This window comes from Amblyraja radiata, chromosome 9 (genome assembly GCF_010909765.2).
Source record: "Amblyraja radiata isolate CabotCenter1 chromosome 9, sAmbRad1.1.pri, whole genome shotgun sequence".
NCBI lineage: Eukaryota > Metazoa > Chordata > Chondrichthyes > Rajiformes > Rajidae > Amblyraja > Amblyraja radiata.
The window spans coordinates 8,712,872-8,732,284 of record NC_045964.1 but is presented as its reverse complement, the minus strand read 5'-3'; the positions used below and the strand labels follow the sequence as shown (position 1 = coordinate 8,732,284).

General features: G+C 46.1%; 1 protein-coding gene across 1 annotated transcript in view; it reads left to right on the top strand.

The window, feature by feature from the left end:
* Positions 1 to 19,413, top strand: part of LOC116976742 — a 415,857-nt gene that overhangs the window by 385,028 nt on the left and 11,416 nt on the right. Inside the window, exons 31-32 of the mRNA XM_033026631.1 lie at positions 4,186 to 4,485; positions 18,104 to 18,612. Coding sequence (XP_032882522.1) covers positions 4,186 to 4,485; positions 18,104 to 18,612 — 809 coding nt within the window. The remainder of the gene's footprint in view (positions 1 to 4,185; positions 4,486 to 18,103; positions 18,613 to 19,413) is intronic.

The following is a 19,413-nucleotide window of genomic DNA, read 5'->3' as shown; positions in this document are numbered from 1 at the left end:
TCATCTCTATGAAAGCCTTTAGATTTCTAGTCATCCACAACTACCTCATTTATCTCTATCATATTCTATAATCTGAAAATGCATAGATAAAGGTAATTCCTCGTTTGAACGTTATTTCAAAATTATCTAATATAACTTAGCTCAGTCTACAATTCTATTTACTGGGTGTAGATGCATCTCCTCCCAACACTAGCTTGTATCAGCAGTGAACTATGTCTTTATCCTTATTGCCACTCATTTAATATTCATCTAAGCAATGATAGTCCAAGAATAGATTCCCAAACCATTGCTGTTCTCTATATTGTTGCTGGTCCTTTAACTATTTAGCAATTCCTTTGATTCAATAAGTTCTATCCATGTTCTAATTTTCTCCTTGCTCTGACCTTCTTAATTGCATAACGAGTATCTCCAAAGTATAGCTGGTGGCTCACAGATAGAGTTGGTACCACCAAATGCTAGATTTTCTATTCATTAGTTTCACAAGCTTGAATTTTGTGAGCATAGAATGTTAGTGAGCATTTTTCGTGAGCATTAGAATATTTTATTCCAAGCTGCAGAGTAAATGTTATTAGTGGGTATTGAATCGGCCACCAAGTAATGGGAGATTGATTTTAAGCTTGATGTAGTATGCAATTTTTTATATATAATGGCCATGATTTTGTTTTCATTCTAATTTTAACTCTTTTATATCGGTGGAAATGTTATGATTAACCTAAAGTATCGCTCTCTTGCACTTTTAGGTAACATTCTTGTACTATATGATGAAGAGCCAGGGACTTGACTAGTGTTCTGTGTAATAGCCAATAAAGCCCTTTTCTCATTCTCCCATTGCTGTTTATGAAAACCTGCAGTGCAATTCTACTTGTTTCCCAGAAATGAAACAGGAAAAAGTTCGCAAAAGTTAATGTGAGACAGGGATAAAGAAAAGAAAATTAAACCAATATTTTCCATTTTCTTGGAAGCAGAACGCAGAATTTTTTCAATAAATAGTGGTGAGCTACAGGTTTAGTGTGAAGAAGAACTCAAAGATAGATTAGTATTAAAGAAATGAATGTGACTGAAACCCCATAACCAAATTATCTGCGTAAAAGATGGTGGCTTTGGAGATGCTGAATGCATTAGTTATCATATTCCTAAATTTGATAGATTTTCAAATGATTCCCACAAATCAGAAGGGAGCAAAAGTACCCTCATGATTTGAGAAAGATGGGTATTTATAGGCCAGTTGACCTGACATCAATGTGGGGAAAATGCTTCATTCTGAAAAAGGGTCCCGACCTGAAACATCACCTACCTATTTTCTCTAGAGATGCAGCCTGACCCACTGAGTATCTCCAGATTTTTGTCTATCTTAAAGTGTATGCTGTTCAGGTAATATTTCGGACATTAACCGAGGATTTGTTTAACAATCAGGAAACAGTGGAAATAAATGGATTGTTGTGAAATTGAGAGTTTATAGCCAGGGGCTCAGAATGGCACAGTAATCTGTTTTGGGGAGGGAGCTCTTCACAACTTACTAAATGCAGTGTATCCAGTTTTGCTGATGGGACAAAGTTGGGTGTCGGTGTACGTGGTGAAGGCAATGCACTGTGGCATCAGAGAGATAAAGACAGATTAAGTGAACAAGCATGGACGTAACAGGTGAATGTAAGAAAAATCTGAGGTCATCTACTTTAGTGGGAGAACAGAAAGGCAGACTAGGCTTTTTAAATGATGAGAGTTTGGCGAGACAGGCAGGTTGAGTCAAACACATTTTTTATTTGGAAACAACAAACAAAAGGAAGTACTCGAAAACCGCGTGGTGGGTCAGCCAAATATATAATAGCTCCTGCTACTCGGGAGGAGCGCTGTCGATCGAGGAGAAAAGCCCGTGAAAACACACCCGCGATTACGTGATGGCGCCAGCCAATAGCGAGGGTTCGCATTTCCCCAAGCCACCACAAAAGATTCAAAATTATTGGTGTTCAGAGAAACCTGTGTGTATTTGTTCACAAATCACAAATCACTGAGAGTTCACGCATTAATGTGAAGGAAAATGGTTGTTCCAAGAGGATTTGAGTACAAGTAGAGATATATTTTTCCTATCATTTAAGACCCTGCTGAGAACTAATTTAGAATATTGTGTCGGGGTCTTGTCTTGCTATCTAAAGAAGGATGTACTTGCAATGGGATTTACTGGCAATGAGAGGGTGCAGCAACATGATTAATTCCTAGCATTGTGAATTCATCACAGGAAGAGAGGTTAAGCCCATATTTTCAGAATATAGAGTGCCATCTGTTCTCCCTGCGTCCCTGCACAGGCTTCCTGTGGGTGCTTCTGTTTCATTCAGTATCCCAAACCGGTGCAGATTAGTTGGTTAATTGACCAGTGTAAACTGCTTCTTAATGTATAGATGAGTGGTAGAATCTGAGGGCAGTTGATAAGAATGTGGGGAGAATACAGAAAGGGACTAATCTAGAATTAGTGTTAAAGATCAGTGGTAATCAGTGTGGACTATTTGAGGCAAAGCGCCTATTTCAGTGGTATATCTCTTCATGACTAGAGTAGATGTAGAGATCTTTGCCTGGACTAGCTTTTTCAAGAATAAGGAGTAAAAGATGCATAAATCAAGCTGGAATAGAGAATATTTAGATTGGGGAATTGAGGAAAATGGAATTAGTGAAAGTAAATGGTACTGGAGCAAATAAAATCGTCCCATTGAATAAGACACCAGACACGAGAGCTAAATAGCCTACTGCTCTTATTTTTCATGCCCTTAACTCGGGCAGAGAGTTTACAGAGACAGAGTTTTGATGTAATCCAAAAACCATTACTTGGAATCACATAGGTAGACACAAATTGCTGGAGTAACTCAATGGGTTTCGGGTCGAGACCCTTCTTCCAGCTGATGCCAGGGTAGGGGCGGGACAAAGAAATAATGTAGGTGAAGACAGTAGGACTAGTGGGAGAACTGGGAAGGGGAGGGGATGGAGAGGGAAAGCAGGGGCTACCTGAAGTTAGAGAAGTCAATGTTCATACAGTTGGGGTGTAAACTACCCAAGCAAAATATGAGGTGCTGCTCCTCCAATTTACGGTGGGCCTCACTCTGGTCATGGAGGAGGCCCAGGCCAGAAAGGTCGGATTCGGAATGGGAGGGGGAGTTGAAGTGCTGAACCACCGGGAGATCAAGTTGGTTGTTGTGAACCGAGCGGAGGTGTTGGGCGAAGAGATTGCCAAGCCTACACTTGGTCTCACCGATGTAGAGCAGCTGACACCTAGAGCAGCGGATGCAATAGATGAGGTTGGAGGAGGTGCAGGTGAACCTCTGTTGCACCTGTAAAGACTGCTTGGGTCCTTGGATGGAGTCCAAGGGGGGAGGTAAAACGACAAGTGTAGCATTTCCTGCGGTTGCAAAGGAAAGTGCCAGGGTGGTTTGGGTGGGAAGGGACGAATTGACCAGGGAGTTACGGAGGGAGCAGTGTCTGCGGAAAGCCGCCAAGGGAGGAGATGGGAAGATGTGGCCAGTGGTGGCATTCCGTTGGAGGTGTCGGAGGATTATTTGTTGTATATGATAGCTGGTAGGGTGGAAGGTGAGGACAAGGTGGACTATGCCCTTGTTACGAGTGGGGAGTGAGAGCAGAGTTATGGTGTATAGAAGAGAACCTGGTGAGAGCCTCATCTATAGTAGAAGAGGAGAACCCCCGTTCCCTAAAGTATGAAGACATCTCCGATGCCCTGGTTTGGAACACCTCATCCTGGGTGCAGATGTGGCATAGACGGAGGAATTGGGAGTAGCGGATGGAGTCCTTACAGGAAGCAGGGTGGGAAGAAGTGTAGTCCAGATAGCCATGGGAGTCAGTAGGTTTATAGTAGATGTCAGTGAGTAGTCTGTCATCTGCGATGGAGTGAAATATTAGGTGCTGTTCCTCCAATTTGCGCTGGGCCTCACTTTGACAATGGAGGTGGACCAGGACAGAATGGTCAGATGCTGCCTCACCCGTTGAGTTTCTCCAGCATTTTTTGTCTACAGCAGTAGATGCTGGCTCCCTGCCACCTTACTCCCAACCTGATTATTAATTCTGTATGAAATCTATGCAGTATTGTTGCAATATTATTTAAAATTCCTCTTCAGGGATAAGAAATTCTATTTTTGCCAAGCAGACTCTCAGTAATTGATGCATTCATATTGCATTTTGTTATGACAGAAGTATCGAAACATCCTGAAACTTCCAACTCTACTCCTCCTGATTTATCTAAAGCCACAAAATCTGACAGACCACAGCTCCTTTTGATCCCATTGCAGTCTACCTCTACTGCCCGGCCTGCACAGAATCTGCAACTCACACCTGCTCAGAAGATGATACTGCAGCCCCTCAGGTGGCCAAGTGGTGAAGTCTTCCAATACCCAAATGGCCAGATTATCCAACTTGTGCCTCCACCAAATCCTGGTGCAGTGAGTCGACGAAATCTCCACCGAAAGGTCACTCTTGCTGTACGGAATCCAGGTGAGTTCTGCCTTTGAATCTCAGAGCATACTTTCAGAAGATTTTATTAGTTTTGTTCATCGTTTGCCTCATCGTTCATGCACTGTTTTTGGCTGTATAAAATGTTGACGTAATGGGATGAGAAAAATGTGAACTCCCGTTATTTTAATATTACACAGAGTGTACTTGGTTTAAACTAAATTTTAGAAGAATTTAATTGTCAGACTTTGCAGTGATTGCATTTAACTTCCTGCGAATTAATATTTGCTTTAATATTCCGATTAATGTTGCTAATTTTGATCATTATTTTTCATTGAGAAATGCGGCTTGTCTTGAAGGTTTCTAGTACAGTCATGTTTTGATTAAATGCATGAAAGTATCCTAATTTTGTTGGGTGTCGCTTAGGGAATTTTATCAAAAACTAGGCTAAGTGGGACCCGTTGGGTCCCAGTCACACGGGAAGCCTGGTGCCCAAACGCAACCCATTCCCCAATGCAATAGTCCACCACTCATCTGTTCCCCCAACACAACAGCAGGAGCATTCTATAGCCGGAGGACGAGAAAGGCTTCAGGCGGGGAGCGTCCTGCAGCCAGGGGAGGGAATGGCTTCAGGCGGGACCTGTCGGGGGCTGGTGGGGGGTGTGTGGGGGAGGCGGGGAGTGGGGTAGGGGGGGTGTATGCGGGAGGGGGGGTGTGGTGGAGGGGGGGTTGTGGGGGAGGGGGGTGTGTGGAGGAGTGGGGTAAGGGGTTTGTATGTGATGGGGAGGGGGTGTGTGGGGGATGGGGAGGGGGGTTGCGAGGGTAGGGGTGTGTGTGGTGGGGGGAGGGACTCACTCCCGACTCACTCACCGGCTCCCAGTCCCGGCTGCACACAGTGGCTCCTGGCTCGTCGTGGTGGTCGTCACCACCACCGCCCGCGAACACAGCCCCCGCCCGCGAACACAGCCCCCACCCGCGAACACATCCCGCGCCCACACTCTGCTCACTCCGCTCCTTCAGCTTTATTCTCGCCACCAGTGATTGACAGCGGGTGCCGGAAGGGGCGACGCCGTACCGTCGAATAACAGACCAATAACTTTTGTATTATTTCACCAATCGGAATAAAACTTGATGCACTTGCAGCACAGGAGAATGGCGGGTGGGGAAAATCGTAGCGCTATCGGGTACCGTTTTTGCGCAAATTTAATAAGAACGCAAACCGGACGAGGACAAGATGAGAGTTTTATAAGTATACTAGACCAAGTGGGACCCGTTGGGTTGCGGGTGGGAGGGGGAGGGGGGTTGCGGGGGTAGGGGTGTGTGTGGTGGGGGGAGGGTGTTGATAACACACTAACCACCCCTCCCACACACACTAACCTCTCCCCTTGATATTATATTAATGTTATTCATTGGCTCCTTTTACCCCATATCCACCCTAACCACTGACGCATAGCCCCCAACTCGCAGGCGCGTCTAGAGAAGGAGGGGGTAAGAGAGTGAGGGCAGAGAGAGAGAGGGGGCAGAGACAGGGAGAGAGGAGCAGAGACGGAGAGAGAGGAGCAGAGACGGAGAGGGGCAGAAACAGAGAGAGAGGGGCAGAGACAGAAGGAGGGGGAGATGGGAGGGGAGGTGGGGAGAGGGGGGAAGGGAGGGGGAGAGGTGGGAGGGGTGAAGGGGAGTGGTGGAGGGGAGGAGGTGGGGGGAGAGTGGGGAGGGGGTAGGGGAGGGAGAGGAGGAGAGGAAGGGGGAGAGGAGGAGGGGAGTGTGTGGTGGGGGGAGGGACTCGCGGGGGGGGCGGCAGCTCGCGGCCCGGGGGCAGCTCGCGGGGGTTTGGCAGCTCATCGGGGGTCGGCAGCTCGCAGGGGTGGTTGCAGCTCGCGAGGGGCGGCAGTTCGCGAGAGTGTGGCAGCAGCTTGCGGGGTGGCGGCTGCAGCTCGCGGGGGGACATCACTCGCAGCGCAGACGCAGCACGCAGAGCCCGCAGCATGCAGAGCTATTGTGACGTCATCAGCCAAAGGCGCTCGGTTTCTATTTTCAAAGACATTTTAGATTTGTGAACATTTTCATAAATAACTCGATAAATAAAGCATGAATTTTTCAGATAAGACAATTTTGGACTCCATGGGATAAAAGTCAACAGGAATATGTAAAAATGTTCCCGTTCGCGCATCGTTTTTTCGAGTAGATGTGATCACACACAAACAAATAAACACACACACACACACACACACACACACACACACACACACACATCCAAGATCAGAGGTTTATAGTTATAAGAATACTAGACCAAGTGCAACGCAAGATTCCACCACTCACCTGTTCCCCCAATGCAAGCCGTTGCCCCAACGCAATATTGTACCACTCACGCATAGCCCCTAACTGCGCAGGAACGGCACATTTCTCCTCATCCCCAGCACTCCCTCCTCAATCCCTAGAAAGGGAGGGGTGGTAGAGAGGGAGGGGGGATAGAGAAGGAGGGGGGATAGAGAGGGAGGGGGGTGAGAGAGGAAGGGGGGTAGAGAAGGAAGGGGGGCAGTGAGAGGGATGGGTTAGAGGGAAGGGGTAGAAAGGGAGGGGTTTGTGCGGGAGGGGAGGGAAGTAGAGAGGGAGGTAGAGGGAGGTGGAGAGGGGCAGAGTGGGAGGGGGGTAGAGGGAGAGGGGCAGAGAGGGAGGGGGTAGAGAGAGGGAGGGGGGAGAGGGAGGGTGTAGAGTGGGAGGGAGGGTGGGAGTGAGGGTAGATAGGAAGGGGGTAAAGAGGGAGGGGTCGAGTGGGGGGGGTGGGTAGAGAAGGAGTTTGGTAGTGAGGGGGAGGGAGGGTAGAGAGGGAGTGGGGTAGAGAGGGGGTGGGAGGGTAGAGGGAGTGGGGTAGAGAGGGGGAGGGAGGGTAGAGAGGGAGGGGGGCAGAGAGAGTGGGAGGGTAGATAGGGAGGGGGTAGAGAGGGTGGGAGTAGAGTGGGGGGAGCGAGGGTAGAGAGCGAGGGGGTAGAGAGGGAGGGGGTAGAGAGGGCAGGAGTGAGGGTAGATAGGCAGCAGGAGAGGGGGGAGGGAGGGTAGAGAGGGAGTGTTGTAGAGGGGAGGGAGGGTAGAGAGGGACGGGACCTGGCAATAGGCGGCCGAAGCACTCGCGGTCGTGGACCTCGAGGAGCCGGGCTCGCTGTGCGGGGTGAGGGTGGCGGGCAGCCGAGCCAGAGCTGCATGCAGAGCAGGAAGCGGAGGCTGTGCTGCAGGATGGCATCTGCCGGGCGGCCCCCGATGTGCTGATACATCTTGACCCAGGCTTGGGCACGACTCCAGCCCTGAGCTCTGCCGCAGCCTGGGCTCCATTCAAGGCCCTGACCTAATCTCTGGGCTCGTCCCTGATCCTGGACTCAGGCTCGTCCTTGGTTCCAGCCCAGGCCCAGTCCCCGGGCACGGCCTGCGGCGCCACCCTCCCCACCAGCTACTGCGCGGCCGCAGCTCCTCGGGCGGTGATGCCACTCCTTCACCACGGGGACCTCCAGCCAATTGTCAACGGAAGCGGACAATCAGTGCGGCGACGCCCTTCCTGACTGACAGGAGAGGAGACCAATCTGTGTGGCGGCGACTGACAGCAATCTACGATTTTTAAACTTTAATAACTTTTACAATATACCATCGATTGGAACAAAACTTGTTGCACAACAGTGAGTAAGCTGGCAAAAAATCGTAGCGCTATCGCGTACCGTTTTTGCGCAAATAGAAAAACCACGCAAACCGTAAGAGCACAAGATCAGAGCTTTAGTTATGTATAGAAGAAGTTAAGATATAGATATAGATGTAAGACATAAAAATGAGTGCTGGTCATGTTCCCCTCAAAATTATTCTACGATTCATTATGGTCATTAACTATCTATACCCTGACCTTCACTTTGCTATCAGATTCCTTTCTCTTGATTGTGGTATAATTCTCAATTGCTGAATATTTATATATGTATACTAGACTAGGTGGGACCTGTTGGGTCCCAGCTTCACATGGGAGGGCTGGTCCCCCAACGCAATATTCCACCTCTCCACCAATTCCAATATGCACACACACAGACACACACACACAGACACACACACACACACACACACACAGACTCACACACACACACACACACACACACAGACTCACACACATACACACACACAGACTCACACACATACACACACACACACACACACACTCACACACACAAACACACACTCACTCATACTCACACATACACTCACACACACATACACACACACACATACACTCACATACACTCACACATACACACACACACATACACTCACACACACACACATACACTCACACACAAATACACTCACACGCATACACCCACACACACATACACTCGCACACACTTACACACACACTCACACAGACTCACACATACACTCACACACACTTACACACACACACTTACACACACACTCACACAGACTCACACACTCATACATACAATCACACACACATACACACACACACACACATACAGACTCACACACGCGCACACACACACACTCACATACACTCTCACACTCACATACATACCCACACACATGCTCACACTCACACACACTGACTCACACACCATATATATGTCTAAACTTTCTTGAATCTACTCACACGGCTGAGCGCGGCCTCTCCACTGCGGGGCTTCCGCAGTCAGCGGAACTTCCGCAATCAGCGTGACCTCTGCACTTACCGGAAATTATGCAAGCAGCGCGACCATTGCACTCACTGGAAATTACGCAATCAGCGCGACCTGTCAACTGAGCGGAAGTCACGAAATGAGCGGGACTTTTGAACTAAACACAGTCCGACCTAATAAAGCATTTATTCCTTCCAAACACAGTCGGACCTAATAAAGCATTCATTCCTTCCAAACACAGTCGGACCTAATAAAGCATTTATTACTTCCAAACACAGTCAGACCTAATAAAGCATTTATTCCTTTCAAACACATTCAGACCTAATAAAGCATTTATTCCTTTCAAACACATTCGGACCTAATAAAGCATTTATTCCTTCCAAACACAGTCGGACCTAATAAAGCATTTATTCCTTCCAAACATAGTCGGACCTACTAAAGCATTGCAGTTTCAAGCACAGGCAGGGCAGCAGACAAAACAACTCATGGCATTGTCATTTCATTTCATTTCCAATTAATCATTGCAATTTCAAGCACAGGCAGGGCAGCAGGCCAAACAACCCATGGCATTGTCATTAAGGGCTAACAAATCATTTATTGCAAGTACATTGCAGTTCAGTTGATTCACAGCTTAGAATGACAGTCGTGGCCTCTCCCTCGCGATCTTGCAGAGTGACTGACTCGCGTCCAAGCATCCGGGGTTTTATAGTCCTTCCCCCCCTCCAGAAGGGGCGTTACCTTCAACGAGGTGATTCAACGAGGGGATCAATCAGCTGATCGCACTTTTTTTTAAACACTCATAACTTTTTTGTTTTTCATCGATGGGAAAAATCCTCAGGGCTGGCTCAACGAAGGTGGACTGTGAGTAAAATGGCCAAAAAATCACAGCGATACAGGGGAGCATTTTTTCTAAAATCAATATACAGGGCAGGCAGGAAGTGGTCAAGATGAGACTTTTAATTATATAGATATAGATAGACAGACTTACTAAATATTCAGTTACCTCAGTGAGAGAACTGAAGATGCATGGTCCTCTGAGTAAAGAAACCTCCTCCCTTTTCTCACTTGCTAATATCTATTTGAGACTGTCCCATTTCTCAATTCTCCAGCTGAAAAATAATCTCAAAAGAATATTGGAATTTTTATTGAGGATCAGAGTTGTTTTTTTGTCCCTACATCCAAGAAATTGAGACTTGACCCTGTTTGGTCACATTGGAAATGTAATATGGTAGTTGTTGCACACAGTTACTGATATTAGGGTCTTAAAAGTCAAAGATCTAGATACTTGAGTTAAAATTTAATTAATTAAATCAGGAATTTAAAAACAACCTACAATCTATTATGATAACATTGAAACATGATTTTGGGGGAAGACTTCTGCTATCTTTATTTGATCTGGCCTGCAGATTTTTACTCCAGTCATTTGCTTTATTTTCTTCGCTCCAGAACTACAGTAACGTGGTTGACTTTTAAATGATCTCTGAAATGGCAGTGCAAGCCATTCAGTTACACCAAAGCACCCCTTTTACCACTTGGATGTACGGGCAATTAAGGGTGGGCATTGTATTATAATTTGCCAACCGATCCCACATGAGAGATTTTTTTTTAAAAACAAGCTTGTTGTTCCGGCTTAGTTCTAAGTGCCGCCCCAGTCGATAGCTATTACTGTATCCAGTGTTCTACGAGTTAAAATTGCTATCTCCCACTGTATTCTTTGATGCTACCTTTCATATGTCTTGGGTAGTAATCCAGGAATTATTTTTCATCTGTTTAATAATTTAGTGTCTGGATTATCAAACTCACTCATTAGTACTCTATTATTCATCTTGCCTCTTTTGGTTCCTTACTTGGGGCATGCTAATTGAATCCTTCACCTTGCGCTCAAAGGTTATTTTCCAGCCTTGATACTATGCGTGCAAAAGCATCGTAGCTATTGTTGTGCAGAGAATGGTAATTATCCCCCATAACTACTTTTATGCCAGCCAGGGATACATTAGCTCCTGCAGTTGTTCATTAAATGTTAGCCATTGTTAGTCCTTCTTCACCTTCGATTATAATAAAGATTAATATTTTTTCTGGTTGTTCTTTAATGGACTTCTCAGGACAAGATTATTAATTGAACTTTTTACATTGTACAGTGCTCTGATTGTGTTAGCATGTTTCCTAGTTGGCTGCGCAACATACTGGGCCTACATGCCTTCTTGTCCACACTTAAGAAATTCTACCCAGGCACTAATCCTTTCTCACTGTTGCAGTGACTTCATTATTTTCTGGCAATACCACTCCATCTCCTTTTCTGTTTGCCTGTCTGTCCAATTATTGAATATCCTTGAATACTTAACTGCCATCCATGGTTATCCTGAAGCTGCAATGCAAACATTATTGTATCCATTCATCCCTATTTTGCATTCAATTTGTCCACTATGTAACAAATGCTTTGCACATTTAGATGCAGCAGCTTCATATTAATTTTTTCAAAGGCATCTTAACACTTTTATTTGGAGTCCTATTTGTCATTGTCATGTTTTCCTGCTTTTGCTCTTTTTGCAAACTGTACTGTTCCTTCCTGTCACAAACTGGTCAATCTTGCCCCTTTTTTAAAATCTGTCTCTGCTTCCACGTTTTTGCCATGTAACATTCTGGGACTCAACTCGGGCTCTTCTTACCGTTGCCCCCATACTTTATTTATCTCCCTATTACTAGAAATCTGGTCCCAGCATAGTTAAGGTGCAGTGCTCGACAATAGGGCAACTATCTCCTTCTCTAATAACCATGTTGGTGCTTCATAAATGAAAATCCACTTTTCCCAGTCTGTGCTCCACATATCCAAGGTAGATATAAAATGTTGGAGAAACTCAGCGGGTGAGGCAGCATCTATGGAGAGAAGGAATAGGCGACCTATCGGGTCGAGACCCTTCTCCAGCCTGATGTCAGGGGAGGTGGTAGGACAAAGGAAGAAAGAAGATGGAGATAGTGGGACAAGTGGGAGGACTGGGAAGGGGAGGGGATAGAGAGAGAGCAAGGGCTTTCTGAAATTAGAGAAGTCTACGTTCATAACGCTGGGGTGTAAGGAAAATACCATCATTATTAAGTATGCGGATGATACCACCATCCTGGGCCTCATCAAGGGGGGGGACGAGTCGGGCTACAGGAGTCTGGTGAACGACATTCTTGCCTATGGTGAGGTGAACGACCTAAGCCTCAACACAGACAAGACAAGAGAAATAATAATGGACTTCAGAAAAAATCCACCCCCCCTGCAGCCCCTCATCATCAAGGGGACTGTGGTGGAGAGGGCTGACAGTTACAGATACCTGGGATTACAAGTAACATCAGATCTGAACTGGACTTTGAACACTGCAGCCACAGTGAAAAAAGCCCAGCAGAGACTGTACTTCATCAGGCTGCTCAGAAAAGCTGGTCTGCACTGTCGCCCTCTCACCCAGGTCTACAAAGGACTGATAGAGAGCATCCTCACCACAGGCATCACGGTGTGGTATGGAAACACCACACAGACAGAGAGGAAGGCTCTGCAAAGAGTCATAAAGACTGCAGAGAGGATTATCAGAACGGAACTCCCCTCCATGGACACAATCTACACACAGCGCTGTCAAAAAAGAGCAGAGAGAATCATCAGAGACACACTACATCCAGCTCACTCCCTGCTCAAACACAAAAACTGCACATACAACCTCAGGCACAGACGAGCCGACAGCATCGCCACAAACAGACGCTTTTTTAAGAGCTTCTTCCCTGCAACAGTGAGACTCTTGGCCAAAACAAAATGAACTGATGTCCTGATATAGGGTTTGTGCAAGTTACAATGCTCTCACTTTCCCCTTTATATAGGGTTTTAGGCATTTTCTTTTTTTATTTCTAGAGTAGTATATGTTTTTATAGATTATGTGTCTTCTGTGTGTCTTTTTAATTTTTAATTTGACTTGACTTGACTCTCTGAATAACCGCACAAGAGTTCCTATGTGTGTAAGCACAAATGGCAAATAAAGTTTTTGACCTTTGACCTTTGACCAAGCGAAATATGAGGTGCTGTTCCTCCAATTTAGGCTGGGCCTCACTCTGACAATGGAGGAGGCCCAGGACAGAAAGGTCAGATTGGGAATGGGAGGGGGAATTGAAGTGCTGGGCCACCGAGAGATCAGTTTGGTTAAGATGGACTGAGCAGAGGTGTTCAGCGGAATGATCGCCGATCCAGCGCTTGGTCTCGTCGATGTAGAGAAGTTGACACCTGGAACAGCGGATGTAATAGATGAGGTTGGAGGAGGTACAAGTGAACCTTGGCCTCACCTGGAAAGATGTTTGGATCCTTGGATGGAATAGAGGGGAGTGGTAAAGTGACAGGTGTTGCATCTCCTGCGGTTGCAGGGGAAAGTACCAGGGGAGGGGGTGGTTTTGGGTGGGAAAGGGTCGAGTTGACCAGGGAGTTACGGAGGAAATGGTCTCTGCGGAAAGCAGAAAGGGGTGGAGATGGGGAAATGCGGCCAGTAGTGGGATCCCTTTGGAGGTGGCGGAAATGTTGGACGATTATATGCTGCATGTGATGGCTGATGGGGTGGAAGGTGAGGACGAGGTGACTCTGTCCTTGTTACAACAGTGGGGGGGGGGGGGGGTTGTAAGAGCGGAGCTGCGGGATATCGAGGAGACCCTAGTGAGAACCTCATCTATAATGGAAGAGGGAAACCCCCGTTTCCTAAAGATTGAGGACATCTCCGATGCCCTGGTATGGAAAACCTCATCCTGGGCGCAGATGCAGCGTGGACGGAGTAATTGGGATTATGCAATAGAGTCTTTACAAGAAGCAGGGTGGGAAGAAGTGTAGTCGAGATAGCTATGGGAGTCAGTAGGTTTGTAGTAGATGTCGGTCAATAGTCTGTCTCCTGTGATGGAGACGGTGAGATCTAGAAACGGTAGGGAGATGACGGAGATGGTCCATGTGAATTTGAGTGCAGGATGGAAATTAGTGGTGAAGTTGATGAAGTCAATGATTTCCGCAAGGGTGCAGGACGTAGCACCATTGCAGTCGCCAATGTAGCGGAGGTAGAGTTCGGGGATAGGGCCAGTGTACACCTAGAACAGGGATTGTTCGACGTACCCTACAAAGAAGCAGGCATAGCTAGGGCCCATGCGAGTGCTCATAGCTATGCCTTGGATCTGGAGGAAATGGGAAGAGTCAAAGGAGAAGTTGTTGAGGGTAAGGACCAGCTCTGCTAGGCCGAGGAGAGTATTGGTGGACGGAAATAGACTGGTTCTGCGGTCGAGGAAGAAACGGAGGGCTTTAAGACCCTCCTGGTGGGGGATGGAGGTGTAGAGTGACTGGACATCCATAGTAAAGATGAGGGAGTAGGGGTCTGGAAAATGGAAGTCATTGAAGAGACGAAGAGCGTGTGAGGTGTCTTGGACGTAGGTAGGGAGGGATTGGTCCTGGGGGGATAGGATGGATTCGAGGTATGTGGAAATAAATTCTGTGGATTTTGGGGAGAAGATAAAATCAAGCCTTGAGGGGCTGGGGAATGATAAGGTTGGAGGCTTGAGGAGGCAGAGAGTTGGAAGTGATGAAATCAGTAATGGTGTGTGATATTAAGGCCTAGTGCTCGTCCGTAGGGCCATAGTCCAAGGATAATTGGGAGGTGTCTGAGAGTTGTCGCCTGGCCTCAGTCTGGTAGAGGTCAGCGCGCCAGACTACCATGGCACCTCCCTTGTCAGCAAGTCGGGGTTGCTGCAGAGTGAGCGTCGGGTTGTATGTTCAGGGGCAGAGAGGTTAGAGTAGGTAAGGGGAGTGGAAAATTTGAGGCGGTTGATGTCACGCCGGTAGTTAGAAATGAAAAAGTCTAAAGAGGGTAGAGAACCAACCGGGGGAGTCCAAGAGGAGGGGGTACGTTGGAGACGGGAGAAGGGGTTATCACTTCCCATAGAAAAAGGCCCGGAGACGACGGAAGAAAAGCTCCACATCGTGGCAGACCCGGAACTGGTGGGGGCGGAGGGAAACAAAGGTGAGGCCTCCGCTGAGGACATAACGTTCCGTATCGGAAAGGGGGAGGTCAGGAGGGATGGTAAACACCCGGCATGGATTTGGGGTTGAAGGAAGGCAGGTGAGTGGAAGGAGGCCGAGGCGATGTCTGGTGGGGGGGATGGTGGGTGTTCAAAGAGGAGGGGGGCATGGGGACTATTGTATGGGTGGGGAGTAGCTCGGGTCACCTGGCTAAAAGGGGAAGGGGAAGACCCAGTGGATCCCCCACTGAGATTCCCTCTAAGGTGAGGGGGCAGCAGTAGGACCCAGCATAGTCAGGCCCCGTGATGTGGGATTCTGCAACGTGGGCCCGGTGCTGGGCCCAGGACTCAGGTAAGGCGACGGCTGTAGCCGGCTGGTGGAGTGGCGTGAGTCAGCAGAGTTCTTGTCGGCGGGTTTGATTACCAAGTCGGGGTTGCTGCAGACTGAGCGGAGGACTGTGCGTTCAGAGGGGGAGGGAGAGATATATCCATCTAACTGACCCTATTAAGTTTGAGCCAAATTGCTCATGACTGGTAATAATCCAGAAGTTATTACCTCTGTTTTATTCTTTTTATTTAGCCCCTTATTGTATAAAATTTCAAAAGATCCTCTGTATCTTACTTATAATGTTGGTAGATACATTGACCGCTGGATTCTTCCCCTCTCCTGTAGTGAGGAATGTATATTAGTTTAATTATTTAGCATTGTCATATTTAATTGCTTTAGTAATTTTAACTATTTGCTAATTTTATTTTGTAAAATGGATTTTAGTTGTTAGAGATTAATGTTCCTCACCTGGCCCAAGTAGGCATCTAAGCCTTTTGCTCTCCTGGCAATACTGGCCTTCACTTTATCTGCATCGCTTTTAACTCCCTCACGAATGCTACAGTCTCTTTTACAATGTTCACGCAGGTTACAAAAAGCTCAAATTTACCGGACCAAATACAGGGTCCAGGGCTTTTGCAATACCTACCTCGGGATCCCCACACCCCTTCACTTACATTCTTACAATCTGGTCCGTCATCTTGTGTTCAGTCTAAATGGTTTAATCTAAGGGATGTGATGCCTCTTGGAGAAAATGGTCCAAATAGATTTCTCCCTCCCAGGCTTAATGCATTTTTGCAGCTTTGAGTCACAGACATTTACTGCATAAGTAGTGACCTTGAGCAGAAGTGTTCACAGACAGGAAGTGTTCACATACATTGCAGCAGCAAGATATCTCATGTTCTCTTATTTACGTAGGTTTAATTAATTCGTTTTGTGATATTTAATTATTTTAGTTATTTTCATTATTTGCTGGTTGTCAGATTAATTGGCTACTATAATTATCCCAAGTGTAGGTTCAAGTTAGGAGAAACGGTAGAGTTGATGGCCATGCAAAAGCCTATATATGTTCCAGGAAAAATACAGGAGAATAGAACAGAAAAATATACGGGAGAATAGAAATGCTCTGGGAACCACCATGAACTTGATGTCATAAGAAAGTTAAAATAAATAGAAGTTTGAGATTTACAGATTGTGGGGGATTATAATTGCAAGAAAATGGAAGAGAAAAAAGCTGTATAACAGCACAGTAGGTATTGCTGTGCTGCACAGCTCCCGCGGCCTAACTTCGATCGTGGCTTCCAGAGCGTCCTGTGGCCATGTGGATTTTGTCTGAATACTCAGTTTCCTTCTGTATCCCAAGGATGACGGACTGGCTGTTTGGTTAAATGATAACTGGAAATTGCCCTTATTGTTGATGGGTGGTAGGAGAATCGGGGAGGAATTGGTGAGCACGAGAGGGAATAGATTAGAGAAAAATAAACAGAATGAGGTCAATGGGATTTCTCCAATCGACTGCTGAATAGCGTTAGGGAAAAATGAACCATCCTCTCACTAAACACTGACAAACAAACCATAATATCATAAGACATAGGAGCAGAATTAGGCCATTCAGCCCATCGAGTCTACTGCCATTCAATCATTTTTCCCTCCCAACCCCATTCTCATGCCTACTCCCTTAACCTTTGATGCCTTTCCTAATTAAGTACCTATCAATCTCCACCGTAAAAATACCCAGTGTCTTGGCCTCCACAACTGTCAGTGGCAATGAATTCCACAGATTCACCACCCTTTGGCTGAAGAAATTTCTCCTCATTTTCATTTTAAAGGTGCGTCCTATTATTCTTTGGCTGTTCCCTCTTGTCCTGCACTTTCCCATTACTGGAAACATCCTGTCCACATTCACTCTATCTAGGCCTTTCATTATCCGGTAGGTTGTAATGAAACCGCCCCTCATCCTTCTAAAATCCAGTAAGTATCAGCACAGAGCCTTCAAACTCTCTACTTATGCTAACCCAATCATCCCCTGGAAAATTCTCGTAAATGGCCTCCTTACCTGCTTCAAATTCAGCATTTCCTCAGATATGGGACCTACAACCTCATAATATTCCAAATGTGACCTCACCAGTGCCTGATAAAGCCGTAGCATTACCTCCTTGCTTTCATATTTTAGTCCCTTCAAAATGAATGCTCGCATTGCTTTTGCGTTCCTTACCACTGACTCAACCTGCAAATTAGCTTTAAATTTGCTACGTTATATTCCATTCTCAGAGGAACATTTGCTCACTGCTGGTTTATGATGTCCAGATTATTTTCCTCTTCATGATGAACAGTTCAGCGATGCTTAGTCAGGTTTATTGAGAGACACCTACTTACTGTATATATAGTTGCTTGGAATTGGGCTGCTGTGAACCACCTCCTTTGCCATCCTTTCCTAAACATTTTTTGGTAGGGATTAAGGTATTAATTGCTTAATATGTTTTGGTATTTTTACAACAATAAATTTAATGTATTTAATGTCGTATGTCGCTAGAGAAAATTCATGTTGCCGATTCTGAGCTTATTGAGATAACGGTGCCTAAGGGTGTACCAGATGAGGACCATGTAAATGCTGATCCATCACCAGAGGTTAAACAGGAAACTGATGCATTTCCTTCCATGCCTACAGTCAGTGAGCTGGACGATGAGTTGGAGGATGTTTCTATGGACCATCAAAATGCATTAGAACACCCTACTCGAGCAGAATTGGTTGACCATTCATACACTGGTGAAAAACAGATTGTGGAAGAAGAAAATGACAATTCTGTACTGGAGAATTCCACAAGAACTGGAAAAGGAAGTGCTGTTGATAAAGATTCTTCCCGATCTAACCATGAAGTGGTTGATAAGGAACCAGACGAAATGCCCAGTATGGAAGAGAAAAATTGGTTGCAAGATGAACAGGTGGAAGTGGAGATTGAAGATAAAAAATGTTGGTTTAAAGCAAGTACATTTAATGTTCCACTTGAAAGGGAAGAAGTTATGCAAAAAAATCCAGAGAATGAGGAACTAGACTTTCATCAAAGATTACTGCAATATGAAAACTTTCCGGTCTCTGATAAAGATATTGCCTCTCAGAGTCATCTGGAGGATGGTGACAGTCGAAGTGATGTAGAGGAAATTGACGTTGATAGAATGGTGAGTAGTTTCACTTGTCAGCATTGTAATGATCAGCTTGTTATTTGAATCAATAGACAATAGATGCAGGAGTAGGCCATTCGGTCCTTTGAGCCAGCACCGCCATTGACTGTGATCATGGCTGATCATCCACAATCAGTACCCCGTCCCTGCGTTCTCCCCATATCCCTTGACTTTGCTATCTTTAAGAACTCTATCTAACTCTCTCTTGAAAGCATCCAGAGAATTGGCCTCCACTGCCATCTGAGGCAGAGAATTCCACAGATTCACAACTCTGGGTGAAAAATAAATTCCTCATTTCAGTCCTAATTGGCCTACCCCTTATTTTTACACTGTGACCCCTGGTTCTGGAACATTGGGAACATGTTTCCTGCCTCCAGCGTGTCCAATCCCTCAATAATCTTATATGTTTCATTAAAATACCCTCTCATCCTTCTAAATTCTCGAGTACACAAACCCAGCTGCTCCATTCTATCAACATATGACAGTCCAGCCATCCCGGGAATTAACCTTGCGAACCTACGCTGCACTCCCTCAATTGCAAGAATGTCCTTCCTCAAATTTGGAAACCAAAACTGCACACAATACTCCAGGTGTGGTCTCACTAGGGCCCTATACAACTGCAGAAGGACCTCTTTGCTCCTATACTCAACTCCACTTGTTATGAAGGGCAACATGCCATTAGCTTTCTTCACTGCCTGCTGCACCTGCATGCTTACTTTCAATGACTGCTGAACGAGGACCCCCCCAGATCTTATTGTACTTCCCCTTTTCCCGACTTGACACCATTTAGATAATAAT